The sequence below is a fragment of the Ammospiza nelsoni genome, chromosome 11, assembly GCF_027579445.1.
Source record: "Ammospiza nelsoni isolate bAmmNel1 chromosome 11, bAmmNel1.pri, whole genome shotgun sequence".
Lineage (NCBI taxonomy): Eukaryota > Metazoa > Chordata > Aves > Passeriformes > Passerellidae > Ammospiza > Ammospiza nelsoni.
This window is the reverse complement of record NC_080643.1, coordinates 12,180,568-12,207,451: the sequence shown is the minus strand read 5'-3', so window position 1 is coordinate 12,207,451 and position 26,884 is coordinate 12,180,568. Positions and strand designations below refer to the sequence as shown.

The 26,884-nt window shown below is 39.4% G+C and overlaps 1 protein-coding gene and 1 long non-coding RNA gene across 25 annotated transcripts in view; one reads left to right on the top strand and one right to left on the bottom strand.

Annotated features, from left to right (window-relative positions):
• Positions 1-303: 303 nt before the first annotated feature.
• On the bottom strand, positions 304-4,890 carry LOC132078335 (uncharacterized). The gene is made up of 4 exons (XR_009419248.1): positions 4,832-4,890; positions 4,217-4,272; positions 2,893-2,991; positions 304-2,224 (listed from the first exon to the last, which is right to left on the bottom strand). It is a non-coding gene; the product is annotated as an uncharacterized LOC132078335 (long non-coding RNA).
• Positions 4,891-5,052: 162 nt separating this feature from the next.
• SLMAP (sarcolemma associated protein) overlaps positions 5,053-26,884 on the top strand; it is a 78,275-nt gene continuing 56,443 nt past the window's right edge. For 11 of the 24 annotated variants that reach the window (XM_059480136.1, XM_059480131.1, XM_059480154.1 and 8 more), the window contains exons 1-2: positions 5,053-5,115; positions 5,220-6,577. In XM_059480136.1, coding sequence (XP_059336119.1) covers positions 6,380-6,577 — 198 coding nt within the window. In that variant the 5' untranslated portion in view covers positions 5,053-5,115; positions 5,220-6,379. The remainder of the gene's footprint in view (positions 5,116-5,219; positions 6,578-26,884) is intronic. The other 13 variants (XM_059480146.1, XM_059480149.1, XM_059480139.1 and 10 more) reach the window with 3 other exon arrangements.

The window sequence follows — 26,884 nt, the reverse complement described above, 5'->3', positions numbered from 1 at the left end:
TAAGACTGAGCTTAATCAAGTTCAACTCAGTGCAATGAGTCTCAGTGGAATTTAATTTGCTGTTTCCATTTAGGAACTTAAATGGCCTGGCCAAAAGCTTTTATCACTTGGTTTAAGAAAAGATTTCATGTCGCTGCCTCTTATAAGCCTTCCCTTCTTTATATTCTTGCTGGCATGGGCAAACCAAAATTTTTAGCTATTATGATCACGCATGTCCTTCTAGTTTTTGCTGGCCCCTTCTTAAATTTCCATGTGAATAAAAAAGTGTAGGTATATCTATGTGAAATAATAAGAATAAAGTACTTAGTAAGAGTGATACATTTTATTAAACAGTAAATTCATTCCACTGGATGCTTAACAAATAATCTTTTGCAGGAGAAAGTTAAGAGAATAGACAAGCGATCCCTGATAAAAAAGGTACAGAAGAAAGAATTCTTACCTACTGGAGATATTCCAAATAAACAGTTATTCAGAAAGATTTTTACTTAGCAATTTTAAATACATTTTAGTTTTGATAAAATGTGATTATCTCCTTCAGTTGAGAAAGAAAAATATTTCTGCATGCACTGTAACATTTAGAAACATCTGAGTTTCCTCTTCAAGAAGCATCAATGCAGGACAAAAAACAGACTTCAGTGTTGGGGACCAACTAACTGAGAGCATTTTGCTACAACTTGCAATAAAGCCTCATAAAACACTAGGGCTCTGCATATGAAATATGCCCTTATAAATCTCCAGGAACTCTGACTTGTTTTGCAAAAATACAGCCATCTGTTAATATCTGGAAGGGTTTGGACAAGAGACACTGCTAGAAAAAGCTTGCCCTTGATGTCAGTTGCTGGAATAAAAATGAGAAAAGGCCTATGTGGGACAGCTGGGTTCTAAAGATCCTCAGCTGCTCAGTGGTTGAGCCTGCCTTGCTTTCTCCCAAGCTCTATCTTGCTCCTACAGCTGCGATCTCTCAGCAGGATGGTTTCTATCAGGTAGCAGCAAATGCTGTGTTGGCTGCTGGCTGGCCAGGCTCCATCAGCTTCAGCAGGGAGTGACTGTGCAGACTGCTCACATCCACTGAGAAACACCAAAGAGCTGCATAAACATCATCTGCTCATCTCATCTTCCACTCCATCCCCTGCCTCGAGATCTCAGTTTAAAGCAGTATTTTATTTGTATTTGAAAATTATATTTGGTCTAATAAATACATTCAGTTAAAACAAATAAACACACACACACAAAAAAGTCATAATTATTTTTAAGGCATCTTTTCCATTTTTCAAACAGCCACAGAAAACATCAAACATTTCAAAAAGTCAATATTAATATTGACTGTTAAATTGATATATTAATAGAAAAGAAAATAAGAGCTGGTCACATGATGACTATGGTCTGCTAAAATGATAAAGCAGTGAAAATGCCAGATATTTCAACTTGCCTGATTTAATTTGAAATGAAAAAACACTGCATGTAAAATTAGCTATATATTAGCATAACATGTATTAATGGTATGCATGTTACATTGTACTTATGTATATATACCAAATACATGTATTATCAACCAAATACATATATTATCAACATACTGTGAAATGTACATTGTATATATAAACAGGATAAACATATATTAATTATATATATTTATTATATATATTCATACACAAATATATAAATAGGATATATAGCACATAAAAATAATAGATTTTAAACCATTGTATAAAACACTCATTTTTATTACATAATCTAAATTGAATAGTACATTCAGTATATGCTCACTACATATATTACGTTAATGTAGATGTTATGTTGGTAAGACACTCATTTGTGTACTGGATACAAGTATCCTTTTTTTAATGCAAACCAGAAATAGGAGCAGGGAAGGATCTGAAAGAAAATTGAACAAATGGAGAACCTACCTGACAAAAGAGGATTAAACTTGCTTATTCTTTCAAAATTAATGCCAAAAGATAATGCAATTGTTCTTTACATAAACAGTCAGAGAGTTAAAAGAAAATAAGTCTGAAACTAAAGAACAATAATAGCACTAAAATAAAAATGAGTAACCCCTTCACTAAATCTGGGGTGATAATTAGAACCAATTTTTTTAACACTGGAGAAAACTTCTCTGAAACATTTCCTTACTTTTGACAGCTTGGTTCAGAATGTTTTGGAAGACAAAATCTTGACGGTTTTCAGGTATGCACATGAACTATCTCAGCTGCATTTCATCCTCCTGAAAGAGACACAAGCTCTTTAGGGGATAATTGTGACAGTGCAAGTCCCCTAAAGAGCTCCCTTTCCCTTATCCAAGATGGCTTTGGAACGCGCTCTTTCTGCCCTCAGCTATGATGGCTAGCATAACATTTTCATGGACTTCCTGCCCAGAAAAAGGAGGGACACAGTTGGCTCCGGCTGCCCTTACCTAACATGGCTGCGAGGTGCTCGCCTGCTTCGCTGTGTGACAGCGTTCGCAGAAACGAAGCAGGAGCTGACACTTCCCTCCTCCTCCTCCTCCCCTTTCTCCTCCTCCTCCGAGCACAGCAGCCAAGCACTTCACACCAACTCCTCACCCACCTGCTGCTCTCCACAGTTCTGGGATGGACACATTCTGGTAAGCAGCAGACACCTCATAAAATACCCATCCTCATTTCAGAATGCAACTGCCTTCTGTAGTTTCATCTTAGCCTTTGACTCTGCCCCTGATAACTTCTGAACTCATCAGGCAATTTGAAATAGGAGCTGAAAAGCCTGAGGGATAACTACACCCACGCAGCTCCACTGAGAGCTGGCACTCATGCAGAGAAGGAAGGGTCAGATGAATGTCCTGGATGAGCAGTGGGTACAGCTCAGATGTTGCATGAGCCATCTGGCAGTGCCAGAGAGAACCAGAAAGGCACTTACCATTGCCAGCTACTTTTCTCATAGCATTGCGTGAGACTGGCCCAGTGGGATTTCTCCAGGGGATGAAGAAGGGTTCAGGAAAACATAATATGCCAGTGGCTTACAGTTTAAATGACACAGTTATATTATATTATTATGTTATTATTAATACTTAGAACATCACAGAAATATATCCACTGCTCAGTTTATTATTTTACCTGATTCTCTTAGGCCCTATAGATGGTAATGGATCTTTTTCATCTCTAATTTTACTTCCAGTCTCCTTTCTCCATTAAACATGCACACAAAAATATTAAAAGTGTTCTCAGAAACATTATTTTCATTCCAACACCTGTAGTACCCTTTGTCCGCACTTTTTACACTTTGCAATTCCAAAGTGCTCTCAATTATTTCTACTTTTGCAACTCATTCCCTCAAATGTAACTCCTAATGGACTTAAATTTGTTCTCACTTTCTCCATCTTCTTTTTATACCTTTCCTTCTCCCTTTGATTAGTTATGGCACTTTGTGTGCTGTAAGCAACAGCCACACAGAATTTCACTCATTAAAATAATTAGTAAGAGCAAATTATGATTATATTTATCACAGTAGTACAATCTCATAAGCTGATGAAAGCCATGAAGTGACGTGCCAGATTTTTTTTTCCCTGTCAGGAGAATTAAAACTACGGATAAACACTTCTAAACATTCCACCTATCAGTTGTTTGTTTTTGTCTTCACAAAATCAGACTTTAATCTTGGATTTCATTTCTCAGTTTCCAACACAGATGCTACAGCCTAGTTTTGCTGTCGTTTTCTCACTGGATTGTTGGAAAAAAACTAGTCTGTTACGAATCAACCTCCGTTCCCCAAATCACAGTGCGGTCAAAAAGAAAGGGAAAAAAAAATGAAGACAGCCCTGAGATTTTACTGTGCTACAACTAAGAACATGCCAATCATGCTTTGTGTCATACACTGCACTGCCTTACCTCGATCTCTGCTTTTCCCCTCATCCACTGCTGAAGCGCCTGGCCCAGCTGCACTCCTGTCCTCCACGGCTGCCAGCTCTTTCTGCCATCTCCCATATCCCTAATCCTAACACCCTGTCACTGGGTAATTATAGTGCTGGCATGACCCCAACATCTATCTTACATCAACAATTCCTACTTGTTTGCTTTACAGGGAATGACGATACGTATTAAAAATGTATTTGGACTGGAGAGACTCGTTCGGCACCAGATGACCTTGGCAAGTGACCTTTCCTTGGTTTCTAGCAAACAGGCATAAATATGACATTGGGTGATGTTCCATGGCGTACTGAAGGAAGACATAGCAGTGTCCCCACCTCAGTCCTGTCCCTGCAGCCACTGCTCCACGAGTCCCCCTGCTCCAGCTGCCAACCTGCAACAAGACATGGCAAACACGGCCAGCATTGCTCCGGCCCCAGGACACATCACACCACACCGCGGCTCCCCAGGTTGTAAACTTGGATCATGAAACGACCAGACACGCACAGGGAAAGCAGCAGCGTGTTCAGGAGACTCCTGCAGTTTCACATGCAAGCTCTGCTGAGAACGTGTCACCCCAGCTCCTCCTCTGAGCTCCACCCTTTCACAGAGTCACAAAATATTCTGAGTTGGAATCAGATCATCGAGTCCAACTCCTGGCCCTGCACAGGGTGCCCCAAGAACCCCACCGTGTGCCTGAGAACGCTGTCCAAAGGTTTGTGAACTGGCAGTCTTGGGGCCACGACCACTTCTCTGGGGAGCCTATTCCAGTGCTCGACCACGCTGTGCGTGAAAAGCCTTCTCCTAAAACCCAACATGACCCTGCCCTAACACAACTTCGGGCCATTCCCTCCCCATTATGTATAAGGGCTGACGGGCCCCGCTCGCCCCCTCCCTCCCAGAGCTGAGAACAGCGAGGGCAAAGCGACGGCGCGGGGCCGGGGCTCACTCACCTCAGCGACCTGCCCCGTGCTAGCACGTCCCAGCCGTGCTCCTCCGGGTGAACACCGACCCTGTCCCCTCACCCCTGTCCCCTCCCGGCCCAGCCCGCCGCCCCCTCCCGCGCGCCCGGAGCGGGGCGTGACCCGCCCGTGCCGCAGCCTCACCGGGCGCAAGGCGCATGCGCGAGGGCAGCCGGTGCGCACGCTGCCCGCCCCCGGCCCCGCCCCGCCCCGGCCCCGCCGCCGCGGCCACACCGGGAAGGGCTCCAGGCGCTATGGCGGCGGCTGCGCGCAAGGTAAGGGGGGAGCGGGGCGCGTCCCGTACCGCCCGCGGGGCCGAGGAGACGCGGGGGGACGCGCCGAGGGAGGCGCCTGACCCGGTTTGTTTTGGGCCCCGCAGGTTGGAGGAAACTTCCCGCGGCCGGTGGCCTCCTGAGCGGCAGAGCGACCGAGGGGGAGCGCCCGGGCCCGGCAGCCAGGCCTCTCCCGCCGCCGGGGCAGCGGAGCCGCACTGCGCGGGCGGAGAGCGCGGAGGTGCGCAGCGGGCCCGCCTCATGCGCAGTCACCTGCGGAGGGGCTGAGCGGAGCCGCCGCCGCCGCGCCCCGCGCCGGGGGCTCCGGACGAGCACTTCCCGGGGCAGCCCCCGCTGCCCGGCCCTGCGGAGCCGCCGCCGAGGGACGCACAACGACCCCACCACCGGCAGGAGCCGCCGCCGGGGAGCGACCTGTCAGGGCACCTCGCAGGCCGGCCCCCAGAACCCTTCCCACGCGCTGGTTTGTCCCCGGGAGAAGGCGAGTTGGGAGCCTCTCCATGCCTTATCAAGTTCCTTATCTGAGCGGCTCCCAGAGGCTGTAGAGCAGTTCAGCTTTATCTGGTGTAAGGGAGAAAAACAGTGTAGCTCTCGCACTCCATCCTGTATCGAGGACCACCTATTCTGCTGGGGTTTATCACACGAAGATGATGAAATGCGGATTGCTGGGTGAACCATTAGGTCCCTGTTGTGAAACGAGGGCTTTGTATTCGCCTTCCAGTTCCTGATCTGTGCCGTGTGTGAGAGGACGCTAATCTTTCTCCTTCATCCCCCTTCCCTAAACCTTTCCTTGCTTCCATGTTGCATTGGTCAGACTTTTGGTCAGTGTTGTTTACGGAAGGAGGGGGGAAGAAGGCAGTTGAGGTTACAAACAAAAGTACTTGTATGACTCATCTACTTGGATTTAAGACATTGTATCCTTCTTTCACGGGGCCTTTGCTTCTCTCTGAAGGAATCAGATGCTTTTTCCTATTCTTCCAGACGAGGATGGATTGAAAGTTGTACGTTTTAGACTTTTTTGGGCCACTGCTGATATTATTAAAAGACATAATGGGACATTTTCACTGGATTATTGCCAGAATTAGTTTACACACTGAAACAATGAGTTGTTAGGCCTCTCATATGATAATATTTGTCCTGCTTTAATATAAAGTTGCTGTGGAGGTGTATTTAAAATTGCGGAGGACAGTCTGCATCAGAAGAGGCTCTCTTCATCTCTGGTTGGTGTGGCAACCACAATCTGTCCTCGATGCCTTCAGCCTTGGCCATCTTCACTTGCCGCCCGAACTCCCACCCGTTTCAGGAGCGTCATGTCTACCTGGACGAGCCTGTCAAGATCGGCCGCTCGGTGGCTCGCTGCCGGCCAGCCCAGAACAATGCCACCTTTGACTGCAAGGTGCTCTCCAGGAACCATGCTCTGGTCTGGTTTGATCACAAGACAGGCAAGGTAAGATGTCCATGTGAAAACACTGAGACTGCACATTTGTTTCAGCAAGTCCCTGTAGGTTGTGGATCATTTTGGTTTTGCTGTCAAAAATGTGGTTGCGTAGGGCAGGAGTAAGATTTGTTTTAAAGCGATAACTTTCCAGGTAAGTTGGTAATTTCTTGCTAAGCAGAAACCTTGAATATTATGAAAAGTGTATGAAACTAACAGTTGAAAAGGGTTAGTTGAAAGGCCTGCATGTGTCATATTTATGACTGGAAATAGGTGATTTAGAGGTGAGACGAGGTGTGAATGTGAAGGCACATTGTATCATTATAGTGGTGTCATAGTATTTTTTTCAAATGCAGAGAAATTACCGTTTTATTGGTGTGTGAAAACTGATTGTGAGGAGCGTTGAAAAATGGATTTTAAAAAGATACTGTTCTTGTTTGGCACTCTTCCTACTTGTCCTTTTGAAATTTTGTGGAGTATTTTGTTTGGTTCTGATAGGAGGTTTATTACTGGCAACAGGAGTGTAATGGATGGCATTCATGATATAGTCTTATTGTTAGTGAAAATGGTTTTAAAATACATCCTGTGTTCTTAACTGTTCCTCTCTCAAGTCTGGCAGTCTTGTTAAGCAAAATTGAGGGGTCCTGTAGTGCATCTTTTGTCCACTAGGGATTGAACTGGGACAAGTAAAGTTGTTTTACTTAATGACTGTCAAGTTAATTTTAAATATCCAGCGAAAAATTAACAAAGGGCAGACTGCAGTTGCTGAGCACTCTATTCTTTTTCGAACTATATTGATGTTATGCTTTAGAACTTAACGTGTTCTAACTCTGCTGGTTTTTAGCTTTACACCAAGTCCTTCTATGAAATGCAGTCAGTGCAGCTCTGGATTTTAAGAATAAGATGGTCTGTAACTCATGCAGATATTTTCAGTAGTATGACACAGCATGAGGAGCAGCACAACGCAGTCAAAGTTCTTAAACCTTCCATTGTTAACTATCCTGTATTATGCAATACTTGGACATGATGGGACAAGACAAGCATTTAATTTCTTAAGGCTGGATTATGGCTTTCAAGTTAGCTGCAGGTAATTGTGCAAACTGCTATCTGTATTAAACGTTTCATTAAGCATCTTGCTTTGGCTCTATTGTGTATGTGATGTGCGTTCTTGGATTCTAGAAAACTTAAGTGCTTGAAATACTTTCAGTGTAGTCTTTAACCTTTCTGGTTTGATTCAACAAAGTAAAATGTTCCAATTCATTGTGCTGTTTTTAAATTAGAAAGCATTATGCCTATAGCTTTTTATCAACATTTCTTATGACTTGCTAAGACTGCAAGACCCCCATGTGCTCTGTTATGGTTATAAATATGATCTATCAATTTCGAGATGGTTAATTTGAGAAAGCACTGAGTGTTAAGCAAGTCTAACTGATAGACAAGCTTCAAAAATGATCACCTATGAGGATTTTTGTTTGTTTCTAAATTTCAGTTAGCTTTGTCTTCTCTAATATAGGTAAAAAATTTGTATGCTTACTCATTTATCTGTTTAAAAATAGCAACTTAGTAGTAGTAATTAAAAGGATTGTATTTGAGAGTTCTTGAGATAACATCATTTGAAGATTTGACAGAGGTCTGGTGAAAATTGCCAAGGTGGGAATCTGTAGCCATAGTAAACAACTAAAGAATGGGTTTGTGATCATGCCCTGGGATCCACTCCTACTGCATGTTCTGTGTGGTGTTGTGAAAGGTTTAAAGCAGAGGTATAGCAGTGAGGAGAATTTCAGATTTTGTGCTTGTTTGTTGGATGTATGGACTGGTTTTTGATCTGGTTGAGTATCGGAATGGTAAATTGTGAGATGGTGGGATGGGGGAAATGCACCATTAGAGATAATAGGTATCAAATGCTGTTGTGAAAAGGCAGGTAGAATACTGATAAGTACAGGCTTGATCTTGAATCATAAGAACTACTTAAAAAAATTCTGTGGTGTTTTCAAAATGCAAAGAAAAACAGGCCAGAACATTTATGTGCAGCAACATCTATTATCATTGTTTACATAACTGCTAATAAGCACATCTCATTTAGGAAATTGTCATTATCCTATCAATGACCTATATTTAAACCCCCACAAATTCTCTTTGTCAGAGTATTTGTAAACATTTCTTAGAACCTTATATATAGGACATTCATCAATTCTGGATTTTTCGAAAGGTAAAAGACCTTCAAATGTCAATTTAGTAATGAGAAAAACTCTCAGATATTTCAAAATAGGTTGTTAATGATCTGGGACTACAGTTTCATAAGTTGTGGACTTTGGCAATACCAGTTTCAGGCACTACCAGTCATTCAGTCCAGCCTCTGTTGCCTCTTGAGCTGCCTTTTAGTTATACTTCATTACTCTTTTTTTTTTTTTTTTTATTCTTCCATGAGGGCTTGGAGTTTTGTTTAGTGAATCATGTGAGTGATCCTGTTTACTACATAGTCCATAAATAATTTTGTCAGTATTATCTGTAAATAGGGGTAGAACCTGAAGAGAGGGAGCATTAGTAAGCTGTGTCAAGGAAAGTAGTACAGAATTTTTTTCCTAAGGCAGAGGAAGGTATAAGCTGAAGTATGTTGCATAAGTAGACCAAGCTGAAGATAACATGTTACTTACAGTTGAAAGTTGTGGATGTTTATTTTGTATTAAGGCACTTTAATTATGCATGGAAAAAGTTATTTGCCCAGGGAGATAATGTGTATGTAACAACAGCATTATTAAGGTTGAAAATAGAATGAGTTTTCAAGATCACCAATACGTAGCAGTTAAAAGAAGGTACTTAAATCTGCATGTGCTTTTTAAAATATTTTAAACATAGTATGTGAGCCTAAATATGTGTATGATAAAGGTGGAAGGAGGTGGTGGTGGGATTATCTGTACTTAGACTTTTTCTGTACATAGTAATATTTTTGAAGATAACTGGTGCAATGCCTCTTCTTTCCTGTGTTTGTAGATACAGCATAATGACTCCTAGTTAACTAGTGGATTTTTCTTGAAGTGATAACATTAGAATATTATAATTGGAATTCATTTTGGTTTTATTTTTTTTTTAGTAATTGCAAGTTAATGAATCTGGGTTTTTTTAGAGGTGCCTGAAAAAGTGACTCACTAGATACGTAGGAAGTAGATGCTGTGCTAAGCATGGAGTGTTCCAAAAAGTGTGAATCAAAGCAAAAGAAAAAGTGGGCTATACTTCAGAAAATCTAAATGTGTTCAGCTCAAATCATTGCATGTGAGAAGAAACCCTTTAAAATAGTGTAACTGAAATAATCTTAAACTTGTTTTTTTTGGTTTTGTTTTCATTTCTAAAAATAAGCAAGTGGAAGACCTTTGAGAATTTGTATGTGACTTCCAGGCTGAAATGCTTCTGACAGATGTAGAAGCTTTTAGTAGAAACTTGAAGCTTCCAAACAGATATCCAGGCTTTCAAAATCTGGAATTATTCAGTCCCTGATGTTGTTGTGAGTTGCTTTTATGAGCATCTCTTATAGGGAATTCATTGCCACAGTTTACCAAAGGCTCTGAGAAACTGTGAAAAATAAAGTATTTTCTTAGATAAAAAGCCCCCCAAAGAACTGGTCATTTTTAATAACTGGAAAAAAAGTGTAGGCACAAGTTGATGTGTTAATGGTAGCTAATGCTATTGTTTTAATTTAATTCAGAGTGGATGTCAATTGAATTGAGGACGTTCATATCTTGGTGATGGAAATGCTGAGGAGTATATTGAAATCCATAGTCCCCATAATAGTAAATGAAATTTGTTAGAGCTGTGCATTATGGCTTCTAGACTTAAATATGTGAGATAAAAATACTGCAAAATACTTTAAAAAAAAAAAAAACAACCACAAAATAGATTCCCCCCCCCCAAAAAAAAAAAAAAAACAAGAAGAAAACCCAAACTCAACCAATCATAGCAAACCCCAACAACTCAAACCAGCCAGCCCAGAGGCAGAGCCAGTTGAAGGAGATCTGAAGGACACAGTGCAGTTTCCCCTGGTGCATTTGGGGTGACACCAAGCCTGGCAGTGTTGCTGTGGTGGGGCTGGGTTGATCTGCCCAACACAGACCTGGCTGTGCTGAGTGAGCCTCAGCACAAACACGGGGCTGCCCTGGGAAAGGAAGAACCCCTTGCAGCTTATTAGACCCTGTCTAGCATTCTGCAATTCATTTTGGACCATAATGCAAGAAATACATTGACTTGCAGGAGCTGAGATTAGATAATCTTCTTTTGCTGTACTGTACTAGGGACTAAAGTAAATTTATATGAAAGAAAGCAAACAAAATTAGTAAAGAGGAAATATGTTACTCACTTAACATTACATAAAATGTTTTGTGGATATTGAGAACTTGGCATAATTCAGGAAAGCACAGAACATTTCCTTTGGATGTTCTGTTTGTTCAGAAGTATTTTTTAGTAAATTTGTCTTAAAAAACGAAGTGGGATATGAAAAATGGTATTTGGAATTGCAGAGTTTTGGTGGGAAGTTTTTGTTTCCTGCTGCTTCCAGTAGAGAATGCTGTGTGATACTCTTGCCTGTTTAGTGCTGATCTATGTAAAGTGTGTTTAGTTTCCCATCTATCAATAGCACTTATTTTGATAGATATTGTCTCTGTTATTTGTTTTTTCCTCTAATTTCCTCTATATCTTTTTGACTTTCTGTTAGGATTGTTGTCCGAGAGATGAACAGATGTTTTATTTTTCAGTACTCCTGTTCTTGCTGTATGCTTACAGTCTGCAGTGGAGAGAGTGTCTTCAAAACATTGAGTATTTGTTCCAAGAGCCCTGGGGGATTGAGCTGGGATTTGCTGTAATGCACTAAGGTGAAACTCCAGTGCTTAGGTGCTTCTGCTAAGAGGGTGATGGCAGGTGGCCCTCACATACACCTGGTAATATTTTTATGTAAGTGCTTTTCACCCTGAATGAACCATCCAATTTTATACTGATATGATCATGACAATAGTATGGGGTAGGGAGCTCTTGCTTTTGACCAAGTTCAGCCCCATGGTTTTAGGAGCTGGTGTAGGAGTGCAGGCAGCCATTTATAGTAGAGGTACGGCAGTGCTGACAAGGATTTCCCTGCAGAGATACCATCTAGAGCCACTGCTGCAGAGTTAATACTGTAATTCTTGAAGCTGATCCATTGCAGTCATGCTGCATCTATCCTGAGCCAGGAACACCAACACATTGATTAGGCTTTAAAAACAAACAAAAATCCCTTTTGTATTTGCGATGAATTTTTACAAACCTCAAATGAATCAGGTTACTTAGCTGGAATGAAGGCCAGTAAATATATTTTCCTTAGATCTCTTATGGGATGGTTTGGGTTTGCTCCTTGTCCCAGGCTTATAAATGCAAAACCTTGCTTCCCTACATTTTTATAATATTGTTGTTCTTGGTTTTTACTTTTTGTTCTTATAAAAGTTGTTCTTGATTTTTACTTTTTTATATGTTAGTTGGGCAATCCAGTGATCCTTTGCAGGCGTATTTACATGGCACTGGAGAAATACTTTGATGTGGCTTTATATTTTCATTTTTCTTAATGTGACAGCCTCATTAGCTTATTTATCTAATGAAAGGAGTTGAATTTATGTATGCTGTGCAGGGCCATGTGGGTGAGGAGTGTCTGTGTCACTGTGCTACTTTGGTTGTGTTGATTTGAGTCTGATCTAGCTAGAATTCTGCAAAATGTGTTGATACATAATCAGCTGTTTTGTTGCATTTTGGATTTTGTAATTTCTTTTAATAGATAGCATAAAGTGAAAATGATAAGTATTTTTGGAACCAGGACAGTGAAAAGGAAGCAAGAATTCTGTCTCCATTCCTGCAGCCACCAATTTTACACTCTATTGCTACTAAATTATATGGCTATTGGTTGTCTCTAGATTTTCTTTTGAATCGCATCAGTACTTGCTTCCTGTTAATGTTCATTTGCAGAGAGTTTGGATTATCCAAGAGCTCTGAATTTTGTTAGATCTTGCTGTCACCATGCATTAATTTTCCCAACTTGTCTGTCTTTCCAGAAACATTTCTACTTGTGACAGAATTTTTGGAAAAAGGCTCAGCATTGTCTCATTTTTGTTGAATATAGACAAGTGTTTTTTCAGTCTGCTCTAGGAGTGGGAACATCAGGCAGAGAGATGGGTTGGGCTATACCCATCTAGCAAGAAGACATCTCTCTGCCAGAGACCCAGAACAGTTTCCTCCTTGAAAAGGAAAATCATTGTGCTGGAGCCAGACAATTAATTGGATACAATTTTCCTGTTGTGTTGTAGCAGACTTGTGTGTGATTGAGCAATGCCTTAGAGTTTATTTCAGTCTTGAGAAAGTATAAATAAATTATGAACTTCCAGCAGGCTTATAATAGAATGTCCAAAATCCTGTAGTAGCACTGTAGTTGAGTGGAAAAACACAGAAAATGCTAGCAGGAGTTTGACCTTTTTTCCCCTTTCTTTACTTTTGTAATAAATAAACATTAAAAGTTCAGGGATTAGTCAAGGGTAGTTTAGGGCATGAGGAATTTATAAGAACTTTGCAGAGCCAAGGAACATTACAGTATTGATAGCTGAACTGTGTCGTGAAGGGAAATATATGCTATTCATAGAACTTTTGGGTTATAAAACATTAAGCAACCATTGGAAAGAATTGACAGTTAGATGGGCTTAATTGCAAATGTCCTAATAGTGTAAAATCTGAGAACTTGTAAATAAATACAAAAACAATAATGACAGCATTGTGCTATGTTAAAATAAGTTTTTCCCCACTAGAAATATCTTTAGTTTTAGTTTTCATATGATAATTCAAATGTGTTGAAAATATTTATTACAGAAAGTCTTCAATACAGACAGCATACAATGTCTCATATATGTATAAAACATATATAAGAACAGAAGGGGGATCTTTTGCTCTTGTGTTGAGATAGTATTGAATAGAAACCTAAGAATTAACTTCTTAGTGCTGCATATTCTCATAATTACACTTGTAGTATTTCTTCCATAAAAATAAAGTAAATGCAAGAGCTTAAGATGGAAAAGTTATGGCTGCATGTAACCATGTATTGAGTAATACTCTTTTTAAAGGAAGGAATAGAAATGTTATCTTTCAAATCCAGAATGAAAAGCTCTTTAATGGGCCAGATAGATATTTGTACAGCAAGTTCTTTTGAAGACATTTGGTACTGGCTGCTGCTATCTGCATATGTCATTAGTCTTATCTGATGCGGAAGTTTTTGGTCTCAAATGGAACTTTTCCAGAGCTGGCCCTTTTTTGGAAGTGGAGTGAGCTGAAGTTTAAACCTTGATTTGTTTAAAACTTAGTCATTGCCATAGTATCAAATGTTCTGTAAGGGATTTGTTTGTTTAACTCCACCCCAGCAGAGTTTGATGATTATGCCTTGCTTTCTGGTTTTTGCGTTTGATGTTTTTAATTGGTTTTATTGAAGTGTAATGCTTAATTATATAGGTTAGAGGCCAGATCTCTTGCTTCTGCAAAGCTGAGCTTTTAGCCTGCCTACCTTTTTGCCTTTTCATATCCTGGTGACCTTTCCCAGTAACTCGTGGCACAATTAACTGTCAATTCTCTCCTTCTTTCGTTGTTAGCTGTCATAGTTAAGCCAGAACTTAAGGGCAATAGAATTGCAAATCAGTTTCTGTGGTATTACTTGTGATTTTATTCTGCCATTGCTGGGTTTTGCACTTTGGCCTACTGTTTCCAGGGTCTTGAAGAATCTGAAAGCTTTCAGGATAATGAATTATTTATAATTCTACATGTTTTGAAGTCTGTTATTTAAAAAATAAGCTTTGTTTTTTATATCTGATTGTCGAAGAATCCATTCTGCAGCCAGGTTATTTTTGCAGGTCTGTGATCTCTGTAGGTAATTCCTTGTTGTGTTCTTATCATTGCAGGGATTCCTCTTGCTGGATGCCAGAGGAATTTTTAAGGTTATGTCAATATTAACACATACTTTTAAGGGACAAAGAATAAGTTTGATGAAGTTGCTTTTGTTTCCGTGGATTCCAGAACTTTAGGTCATTAAATGGGGTGCTATCTACGTTGAGTGAGGTTACAATACTGTGAACAAAGCAGCAAATCCTATGACATGGATGAACTGGCAGAGGATAACTGAGGTTGGTGTGTACCTCAGGAGATTGTCCTGTCCAGTCTGCTGCTCCACAGCAGGTCTAATGAGTTGAGGTTGCTTGTGGACTTTGTAGAGAATTTTGTGTACAGAATTAATCCCTACTAGGAAATAAGCTTCTGAGGTCAGTGGCAGGCATATTAGCTGATAGATTAGCCTGTGTTGCTGTTATCTTAAGTTATGTTTGTAACTTCCAGTGTATGTATGCATAGTTAAAATTCAGTATTATGCTTACCTGGAGTACTTCTTATGTAGTGTAACTTAAAATTAGTACCAAAATGTGTCAGGTAAATTTTAAATGCATTTCTGGAGGAAAAGAAGCACTAAATGAATGACATAAGGATGTTCCTAATTCCATAAGGGTGGAAATAATACAACACTTTCACTTATAGCTGTCAACCACTACTTCCTTTTTAACAACTCAAAGGGGAAATTTTTTTTTTTTTGTCTTCCTCTTAAAGGACCTTTTGTAGACTGCATATTCCAGCAGTTGTAAGAGAGAGCCAGGAATACAAATTGTCATGGAAAGGGTATATTTGTTTTTGCAGTCTCCGTAGCTATTTGATGTTAGGTAAAGCTGCTGGTTGTGCTACTTAAGCAGAGCTTTGGCAGGTAAATATAAATATTGTCAGTGCCAGTGAAGGCCAGTGATTTGGTCTATGAACAGAGCCCTTCCTATGTAATTAAGGGAATAAGTGATAGGCTGCTATTTATATTAATAATATGTTACCTATAACACAGAAAGGCATGTGGATGTTCTAAGTCTATTTAAATGCTCTTTACCCATGGCGTCATTTTGATCTTTGGTTTCATTTATGAATGACTCTTAATTAGAAAGTTAAAAGTATGTGTGCTGTGTTTAGATAACTTCTAACTTGCACATAAACAGAGAAGAAAATGTTTCTGGAGTTTTTGTACTTGAACAAATGCATTGCATCACACACAAGGACAACCTTCCTTTCAAAGTGCATGTTTTGATCCTGAATCTCTGTGCACATGCTGCCTCCCTGCCTGAGACCAGCACAGATTGTACATCCATCCTGTGGCAGCATATTGCTTCCTGATCAATTGAATGCAGATCTACATTTTAGCTGCAGATTGACCTTCCCTGACCCCATGTTCCAGAAGTGGGCTTGGGAAGGGTTAGGTTAGCAGAACACTGCTGTCCTTTCTCTGAGCCACTCTGGGACATCCAGACTGCATTCCTGGGGGCTCCTTAGGTCACCCTCTGCTGGGATTTTGCCTGCTTCACAGGTCAGTGTCAATGTGCCTGCAGTTGAATAATTTTGTATGCAGATGTGCAGGTAAGAGGGGTTTTTTTGGTCTCCTCTGGTTATCAAATGTAAGTGTGCTCATTTTCCTTCCTTCCTTTCCCTTGCAGCTGAATGTTGAGCCTTCCCAGGATAAATGTTGCTGGATAAATTTTAGATGATGATCTGAGTTTTATAAACTAATACCAAAGGATCTTCATGACTATTACTCTTTATTTTGGGATCTGTAACTTGTAATCTCTTTGATGTGTGTTAAGGTTTATACTTGCTGTATGCATTTTGGTTTTTAATTGGTGTTTTGTAAATAATTGCTTTGTACTATCCTTTAAAGCCTTTTATGAAGATGTAGTTTTGAGTCTAATGTTAGGGTACCTGTAATCTTGCAACATGATTTCAGTGGCTGGATCTGCTTGCTGGTGCTATGCCTCAAATCTAGAATGGTTTTTATACCATTCTGCTTTCAATATTGCTTCAGACAGTTATTATACAGGTGAGCAAAGCTCAGTGGAGACTATTCTGTCTTGTTCAGACCAAAACTTTTCAGACAGTAGAAGGATTTAAGAAATAATGAGTGCTTGGTTATACTTGTAGACATTTGGAAGAGGTAATTTTTTTCAACTGCTACACTCATGCTGGGGTGTCCCAAGTATTCTTTTTCATGGGACAGTTGTAGTGGCAGGATTTTAAAATGTGAATTTGTGATCATGTATGGACAGAAAATGTTTTAACCTTGAAGTTTAATTGTGTTTACAGACACAGTCAACATGCATTTTTATTTCAAAACTGGTTATATTTAATACATAAAATTATGTTTAATATTTTTATTTAATGGTGGGATAGTGGTGACATAGAAAGGAAGAAAAGAGGCAAATCAGCTTTCTAGGTATAGTCTCTTCTATCTGAAAACAAGTTATGACTTTTGCAAAGTTCTGCTTGAATTTACAAGAAATGTGGTAAAAAAGTCACAAGAAAAAGAAATATTTTGGAACATAGGAAGGGGCAAACTTTTTTTTTTTTTAATATTAGCAGTGACAGTATAATTGCTAGGACATGAAAAAGGACTTTACTGAGTATACTGAATCAAATGTGAAAAATGGGTCAATTCAGTCTTTTTTGTTCTTTTTGACCCATATAACTCCTGCTCTGGGGTTTCCTTTCCATAAAGCTGGAGATGATACAGTGAATGGACAGGACCAGCCTGCTGCTGATCAGAGTCACAGAATGGTTTGGGTTGGGAGGGACCTTAAAGATCATCTAATGCCAACACCCTTGCCATGGGCAGGGACACCTCCCACTAGACCAGGCTGCTCAGAGTGCCAGCCAGCCTGGCCTTGAACCGTTCCAGGGATGGGGCATCCTCCATTTGTTTGGAGTTTTTTTTCCCCATCATTGTTCCTTTCTTGGTGTTTTTTAACTTCATTTTGCTCGTTAACTACTAGCATAGTAGTATTAGTAGTAGTTATTATTAATATATTGCAAAGCAGAAGAATTTCTGTCAGTGCTTTTAGTAATTCTTGGTGAAGTGTCCCATTTCAGTGGAAGAAAAGCACACCAGCAATAAATGACTACAAAATCACAGAGGTGTTAGGTGCACTACATTTGCTCAATCAGAAGTGCACTTTTATCGGTTGTGTCCATGGGCAGGTCTGAGGCCCATCTTAGCAGGGTTCTTTTGACTTGTCCATATGCTGTGTAGACTTGGGTGGGGGTGAACTCCTTATTTCCCTCATGCATTGTATTTCTGAGCATTTGAAATAGTATGAGCTGTACCAGCCTTTCTAATGCAGCCTTTGAAGTATGAGCATTGTTTGCTGGCATCTTAAAAGAGGGAGGAGAAAGTTTATCTGCTTTGATAAACAAGCCTTTGGAAAGAGCTCAGTGACCTTGCTTGAAGAAGGATTATGATGACAGGAATGTCTTGTATATTTATTTTATATAATCACAAGTGGTGAATTCAGTTAAATGTGGCTTGTTTACTGTGTAAAACACTTAGATACCTGTCTTCACTTGAGGCAGAGTAAGGGTATTATCATTTAAATGTCTGAATTATGATAATTTACATACTTGTTTAACATGCTAGCAGTGTATGAAGCCAGACTTAGAAGTTTTGAGAACATTATCATTTAAATAACTTAAGTTGTTTAGTTTTTTTTTTTCAAATATTAGAGCTTTAGATTCTGAAGAATAGACATGGATGACTGTTCTTTACAAAGGTGTTAACAGGTTTTTTCTGCTTGGGTAGAACTGTTAAAGATGCCCCATAGCAGGAAGCCTGCATGACTTCCATCTTCCCACAATACTAATGAGAAATTCTATTTTGAAAACTGTGGTGGAATATAGAGTCTTTGTTACTTGCTGCAAAACTCAGAGCTGCAATGCAGAGGGAACTCTTGCTTTTCAGTTTCAGTTCTGCTCTTTTACAGGATCTTGTTCCAATTCAAAAGGTACTTTTTTCACTATCCATTTGTGTTCCTCTATGCTTTCTAGTACCTTTGACAGAACGAGTAAAGCAAATAGCACAGAATGAAATCTTGTCAGCTTACACTGTGCAGTGAAAATGAATTTTAGAAAATCTAAGGTTGCTGAACCTACGTGTTTCTGAAAATGTTGGTGGTAACACTCACTTAGAACATGATGCTCTTGCCACCATTAGGGCAGTAATCTAATTGAACAGGAATAGTGAAATGCAATAGGCAGCAAAAAAGCACAGTGAACCCCAGCATCAGAGTAGGGTGTTCCTTGTTTCAAACAGCTGATCCTCTTGAAGCCTAAAGCCTCTGTAGCAGGGAGTTCCTTTCTGTGTTGTGTTTTTGTCAAATGCTGAGTAGTAACTTCCTTTCATTTTTGGTGTATATATATTACCATTAGAAAATACGATACTTCAGGTTGGAATTAAATTTCCCTTTATTTTTTCTGGTTGAGAAGGTGAAAAAACAATACTGTTCTTCGGAAAGTATTTGCCAAAACTGAAGAAATAAGAACAAATCCATGGCAGAAAAGGTTATGGGTATACAGAATATCTCTAAACCAGTTGTCAGATGCCAGGTGAGCTCTTCTGCATTACTGATCCATCATTCATCCTATCCTGAACATGTTGATTTTCACACTTGGGCTACTCCTAAAACAACTAAATTTAGACTTCAGTGCTGTCTTCCTTCAGTCTTTGGGATGAAAAGAATTGCAGATTTTCAAGAGCTACCTGTTTTTTACAATGCTTCCCCACTGGAGTCTATAAGTAATCCCAGCTGCTGCCTTCCTCTTCCTATCTCTTTCTGCAAAGTGTAAACCACAGTGGTAAAATTCCAGCTTTGTGAGCCTTGTCCTTCATCTCGTGTCCTCGTGGCTTTGAGCATGTCTGGTGATGAAGCAGCCAGGCATGAGTCAGTTTAGGGGCTAGACAGAGGGGAAAGAGGAAAGGCTGGAAGAAACTTTTCTTGTTCTGTTTCTCATTCTTTCTAATACAAGCAACCAGTTCTCAGGTCACTTTCTGTGGTTTGAGCTGGTAGCCATGGGGGGTGGCCTTCAGGTGCTGTGAGGGCAGGAAGCACATCTGTGTGGTCAGTTTGGAGAACTGGTGAGGTGAACTTTGTACCAGCACTGAGGCTGTGCTGGGGAGAGACAGCTGGGTGAGAAGAGCCCTGAGCACTACGGATAGCAGGGAGTTTGCATGGGAAATTCTACAAGGATGGATAGAGACAAGGGGATCGGTGTTACAAGTGAATGGAGCGATGCTGAAGGGAATATTGAAACTGAAGAGCGATTGAAGTCACAATTGCACACTCTAGATTGCAAGTTGTTGTTTTAAAAAAAAAAAAAAAGTGAAAAACCAACAGGAAACATGTATTGCTACTTCTCCTTTTTAAATGTACTTATACCATTAGGCACAGTGCCCAAAGAGCAGAGTTCTGCGCTATGGAAAAATGATCACAAACATTACAGTTATCATTTAAGGTAACAAAGCTTTTTATTGGTGATTTTCTGTGTTATGCTTTTTCAGTATTTAATTTTTAAAAAATGCTTACTTCTCTCAGATTCTATTAAAATATTCTTAGCATGTTGAAAAGAGCCATTGTTATGAGCAGTGCAGGAATGGCAGTTGTAAGGAGCTGAATTTGTAGTGAAGTAAAGTATTTCCAGAGCAGACAGATATTTTTATTTTTTTTACTGAACTAGTCATGTAGTTGGAAGATGGGTCATCTTCCATGAAAGATTTTAGGAAAAATAGTTTCAGCTCCCTATATAAAATTGTTCTTAGTGAGGAGTGTGCTCTCTGCCATATTTGAGACACTTACTGTTGAGAACTCCACCTGTTTTTAATTGTGAGTTGTTAATGAGAGCATTCCCTATTAGAGTTCACTAGGTGGTTTTGGTTTAAGTTGAAATAGCAGAATGGAAATATTTGTCATTATGTGCTTCTGGTCCTACATGAAGTTGTATAGTTATTCTTGTCTAACTGGCAAAGAAATAAATGTTTTGCATTCTATCAAAAAGTCCACTGCAAGAATACTTCTAATTTATTGTGGAATATTGCTATCAATTGACTTACTTTCTGTAAATGATAATTAATTTTCTTTTAAAGTAATAGGTGAAAAATGCATTAATAATTTGCACATTGGTTATTGTATATATGGGTGACTGATAAAATCTAGAAGGACCTTCTGAAATTTTAAGAATTTATATTTGAAAATTAGTTTATTAAAAGTATTTAGGTATTCATAGAATAGTTAGGAATAAAGATTTAACTTTAGTTCATTTAAAACACTACCCTTTTTTGCTTTTAGAATAGTAGCTGTGTGAGTTCTCTTGGGATTTTTCTCAGGTTTGTTACTCTGAACTATTGATGTTTACACAATTTTGTTTACTAGTTTGCTGTTTCTGATATTTAAGTTTTCAAGCTGAACCTTTCAAAGGGAAGTGAAGAAAACAGCAAGGTTCCTGATGTGCCTGTTAAGAAACACTGAGGTTGAGAAACAGGTGGCAGAAAGCTGCTGGGTGCTGGTTGATGCTGGTGTGTCCTGCTTTGCATTGCTCTGCTTGGCACTGCAGGAGGGGATGGTATTGGAATCTGGAGACACTCAGCTGCTGAGCCTGGAGCTTGGCAGGTCCATCCAGTTTGTGCAGTCAGGAGGTAGATAAGCTGCTCAAGTTATCCAGTTTTGAATTAAGTGTGAAAAGTATAACCTAACCAGGTAAATTGGGCACCTTTGTTAAGAGCATGTTTATTTTACCTGACTTTAACTAATTATAAGAGACAGAGAAGCAAGTAAATGTACTAAAAAAGCACTTTGTTTGCCCCATGAGAGGTTGTTAAGAATTAAATCATATACTTTGAGCTCAGAAGTTTAGCCCCCCTTTGTTTTTAAGGTATCTTGTTGAATGTTGAAGGAGTGCAGGATATTCTGTGGTGTTTTTCCATCCCTTGTGTGCTTTGCACGTGTTGCTGTTGCGTGCAGGGAGGTGACTGGTCTGCGCTCAGTTCCACCACGTGTCTGTGTTTTGTCTATTCCAAAAGAAACCAGAAGATATAAACAGGGAGAGAGCTGGAGGTGTCCTGTGGTGCAACTCTTGAGGTGGATGTGAGAAGCACAGCAGCTGTGCACTGCTCAGGGTGTGTTCCATAATTGCTGAGATGTTGCTGCTCCCAGCACAGACCTGCTGTCAGTGGGGAAACTTGGTGGGATGGAAACTATTTGAGATACAGAGAGAAGAAAGCAGAAAGCACAGCTGACTGTGGCACTTCCCTGGAAATCTAGATAGGAGATTGATGGTGCAGTCAAGGAAAGTGCAGTGCAGTGCAGCCAAGAGGTCTGTAAAGGCTTGGGGTGGTGTGTACAGTCCTTTCCTGCTGCAGTCTGTCATTTGAGAATGTCTGAAATGCAGCTGCTTGCTCAGCCCCGAGGAGCTGCTGTCAGGTGGCAGCAGAGGCAGGAGGTGATTTAGAGATAAGTAGGAGAAGGACCAGCTTACTTCTGTCCAAGCCTGTGCTAGACAGACTAATTCCTGCCTAGCCAGAGCTATGTGCAAAGGTACTTTCATGTGAGAGGGCCTTGCCTTTACTTGCTTCCTGTATCTCTTAGGTTTTGTAATTTCGGTGGATATTCACATGAATTTGTGTATAAGCAATCAGGAGGGCTGTTACTGATCTATATACAAATTTCATGTTTTGTTTCTGTTATAACAATAACATCTTCATTGTTTTAAGGCTGGCTGGCCAAACTTGTGAAGTGTTTTTTCTGGTAAACACTTGAAAATTCATCTAACAGAAGTGTCACAGATTTCTTTGGGATTTAATTTTTTTCTTTTATTAAATGGTGCAAAGCTGTAATAATCCAATGAAACATTGAACCAACCTGCATCATGTATTGTGTTTGATATGCCCAGTATTTGCTTAAGACCCAAGTATATTACTTGGCTGCAGAAGAAAATCTTTTTCCAAAAATTTAAAAGAAGTAGTATGGACACACATGTTTCTCTTAAACTTGTTTAACTCCGTTGCTCTTAATGCTGCCAATTCCCAGTGGCCCAACCTATTTTCCTTTGAAACAGGCTTTGGATAGCATCTAATTCTAATTAAAGTTTATTAAAACTTTGCACTAATAGGAGACTAATTATAGGTAGTGTAAAAGTCTTGCTGATTTTCCTTTAATCAAAGTGTAATCTTGTCTACATCTGTATTAAATTTAAGCTTAGATGTCAAACCTCTTGGAATGTCAAAGCTTATTACTTAACAGCAAACATGTTTTTTGTGGGAAGGCTGTGTTTGTACTGGGAGTGCAGTTTGAATGTTATGGGAACTTAATTTGAGGGCTCATCTGTTTCAGTGATACACTGTACAGATCTTTTTTCCATGGAGTGGATGGGCCGGTGTAGATGGGACTGATTCCATGCACAGTACCAGAGCAGTGCCACTATTATTAAGTGTCATCATTTTTAATGACAAGCTTGCTGAGCTTTCTTCCATGCTGTTTGGACTATAAATTTTGAAATAATTCTTTGAATGTTTTTGTTTTGAGCTTCTAGTGTATGTCCTTCTGTCAGTTGGGCTTTTGGTCTTTTAGTGAATGACTCATTTTCCTGGTTTGGTTTAGTTTTGGACCTTGTTTTCTGTTCTTCTAAGAGCATACATAATGAATTGTAGCAGAATTTAATATATTAAATGTCAAGAATACATTTCAACAAAGGGTGATCTTTGCACAGAAAAAGCCTAACTGTTCTCAGAACAGAGTTTTTTTAAAATGCTGATTAGACACAGAAAAAATCTGCATGTTAATTCCGTTTCCTGCAGCATATGGCCAATTTCTAGCTAGATAATTTTTACCATTGATTAGGAAGTTCAATTTCTATATTTAATGGGAAAAGCCTTTGACAGCATTCTGGTTTTTATCTATGCTTGCTGATTCTGGGTAGAATTCCTGTAACTTGTGTAATTTCAGTGTCATGAACACTGAAGTTGAGAAACCTAATTTTAAAATTTGACAAGGATGAGAATTGTAAATGTGGATGTTGAAAGGCAGAGGTAGCTTGTCTGGGAAGCCTTGGACTGTAAAGATGGAATTAATAGTTTAGGCAACCCACAGAATATGTGGGTATAGTCCTATAATTAATGGAAAATTCAGTATTAAAAAAAAGTTGAACAACCAAATGTTCATAATATAAGCAGTGTTCAGCTGTAGTTTGTGCTCTGCTTTTTGTGGCGTTTGTTTTGCATTACCCAGCCCGGGCAGTGTGTTCTGTATCGTGGCCTTGCCCTCTAGTGGCTGCAACTTAGCTTGAAATAGTGAATGGAAAAGGCATTTTCGTGCTTAGGGAAGGGATTTGGAAAACTTTTCACGGTGATTTAAAGAATTAAATTGTCGAGGGAGGCTATTTCTTCTTAGACTGACAATCTAGAACCTCTGATGCTAGAAAGACATTATTTTTGTATTTTGAAAATTTTTGTCTGTGTTCTAGAGGAAAGTATGGCACATTTAGTACAAAAAATTGTAAAGCTTGATAATGACCTTTCAGAGGTCTGGGCGAGCACTCCCTCAGGCTTTTCAGCTGAAAGGGTGTGGGATTGCCAGCAGTACTTTGCAGTTCCCCTGCTCCTAATGCCCACTGGCAGATTGGTCATGGACACTGATGTGTTCTGGGTGCATTTCTGTTGACACAGAAATGAAGAGATTTGGGTTGTTGGTCCTTTTGTGTGTTTGTATTGTTTTTTCTTCTTAGCTTGTCTGAATAATCATATTCACGGGCACAGGTGTTAGCAGTGTAGCATCCTTGATGACCCTGATGGAAAATAGCTAGGAAAAAAGCCAGCAAAATGCTTCTGTCTGTGTAGAAAGCTGCAACCTGGCAAGTTTTGCCATATTAGCAGCCTGTCTAATCTGTACATCCAATGTACCTTGCATGAGATTTTTGCCCTTGACTGAGATGTGTGAGTCACCAGGTTTGGTACCTCAGTTACCAGATCCTTGAACCCTTGTCTGCCCTCTGCCCATCCCTCTGCTGGCCTGGTTCTGCCATGAACCTCTGAGGAGAAGGTTGCCCCTTGTTTTGAAGCCAGTAGGGCACAGGCAAAGACATGAATGATGAATATTCTGTAAGATTACCTATCAAAAATCAGCTCACATGTTCTCTCCCATTGCTGGCTGACCCATCTCCATATGTGGATTTCATAAGTTTAAAATAAATAATCTTTATTGTGTAATTGTTGGTCTCAAAGGAGCGCTGGAATAAATCAGCCTTTGTTCAGGAATACCAGTATTTAATTACTACTTGCTTTAAAAGTCCTGATCCAGGAATGCATTACAAATAAATACAGCCTCCTCCCAGGATATTTTTGCTCTCACTTTGTTGGAGGTAAGGTTTGGCTGTGCCTTGAGTACAAATATTAAACTCCCAATTGTCAGATTTCTCCTCTGTGCTGGAAAATGAATTTTCCATCTTTGGATGGAGCTGCACCCTTCTCTTTTGGTGTTTGGTTTCCAGTTAATTGCATTTGCTCTCTGCATGGAATGCTGAAATACAAAACACAGAATGAAAATAAATTAAATTTAGTTGGTTTTTTTTTTTTTTTTTTTTAAGGTTTGGTCTGCCCTTGATGCAGAGAAGTCTTTGGGAAAGCAAGGAGGAGCATATTGCTCTGGTGACCTGTTGTTTTCAGTATGAGGAGCTGTGTAGTGAACTCTCACTACACTCTATTTGGGTAATTCTTGTGGTTTGGACCTCTTACAAAAATATCTTGTTTGACATGATTAAAACTGGTGTGGTCTCATTTGTACTGAGGCAGTTCCCTTCAGTTAGGACTTGTACTTTTGCATCTTAATTGGCTGCTTTGAATTGATATCACAGTAGCTTTAAGTTTGTCCTCAGCATGGGCATTTTAGCTGTTGTTTAGCAATGTGCTGAACATTATTTTCCTTGTGACACTTGTGCTGTGTGAATTAAGAGTTCAGGAGCAGATGATGGCAGAAAGCAAGGCAGCATTGCTTTGTGCAAAGGAGAGGTGAATTAACTAGGCCTGCTGCAGATGTTTCTGTAAAAAAATAAAAATACTGTAGTGAAATTAGACAAGTCCTTTCAAATGGAATATGTCTCTTAATAAAAGGCAGGGAGGAACTTTCTTATATTTTTTAGGATATTTTGAGAATTTTTCCATATATAGAGATAATACCAACCCCCTGCTGCATTGCATTTAGAGGTATCTGTGAAATCTGATATGGTTTTTTTTTCTTTATCTGAATGTGTGATCACAGGGAGTTTTCTCTGCCATAAACCAGCAGCAGTATGGAATTAATGATAGTAGGTAAACACAGTGCCTTGTGTGGAAGGAGGAGAAATGAGAAATAGTTTGAAATAGTTTCAGCAACTCCCTTTACTCTCTAAGAAGTTGTAAAGTCAGCATGTGAAAAGTGATTCTTCTGTGCCAGAGTAGAGGAGCTTTGATGTAATGATTAACTAATTCAGCAATTTAGCAGTGAGTAGCAAGACAATTAAGAATCTTTTGCAGTTCTGCACCTGCCTTGAAACATCGGGTTGTGCTGGGAGTTGGAGTTTCCTGATAAACGAAGGAGCTGCCTCATCACTTTCTGCTTTTGTATAAGTAGTTCTTCTCTTCTGGCAGAGTATCTGGTAATCTTGGCTTCTGTTGTGGTTTTTCTCCAATTTGCTTGCAAATGAAAATGGAATTGTTTGCTGATAGAAGTTCAGTAGTGCAATTTTCTTAAGGAAAACTTCCATTTCAATTCTTTTTTTGCTAGTGATTTATCTACCTCATTAGCTCGAGATTTTTGAGGAAGTAGAAACAATGGATGATGATGGTGTTGGATTTCTCATTCTAAGTATTTACTAATAGATTCTGGTTGTATTTCAAGATTGCTTTTTAAAAATCTGGTTTTCATTTGTTTTCTTCTTTTGCTGTAGTTTCTGGCTATTCTTCAATGTTTTGCCATAGAAACAATTCATTTGGTTTCTTTAGTAGGTGTTACAGAAATTGATTTTAGTTTTTGTTTATGCAAGGTTCTAATAAGGGTATTTAAAATCTAAAGACCAGGAGAGATTTATGCCTTATATCTGCTCTTAAATTAGGGCAAAGCTCTGTCCACACATGACAATCTTTGTCATACTTTTGCAGTAGTCAGAGACAAAACCATACTTTATTTTGGTCTTGCTCTTCATTAGGTTGGCCAAAGAATGTTAACTATCAAGTTTAACCATTTTTTGATTGTGAATTTAAGAATAAAAGTTTTTGTTTTCTGAGTAGTCTTAGTGTTCTTCACTAGTGCAGAATATTTATGGGTGGTTTTGCCTCCTAAAGATAAGAGTAAATTGCAATAATACATTACAAACCTTTTGAAACATGTATGAAACATGTATTTGAAAAGAAATTAA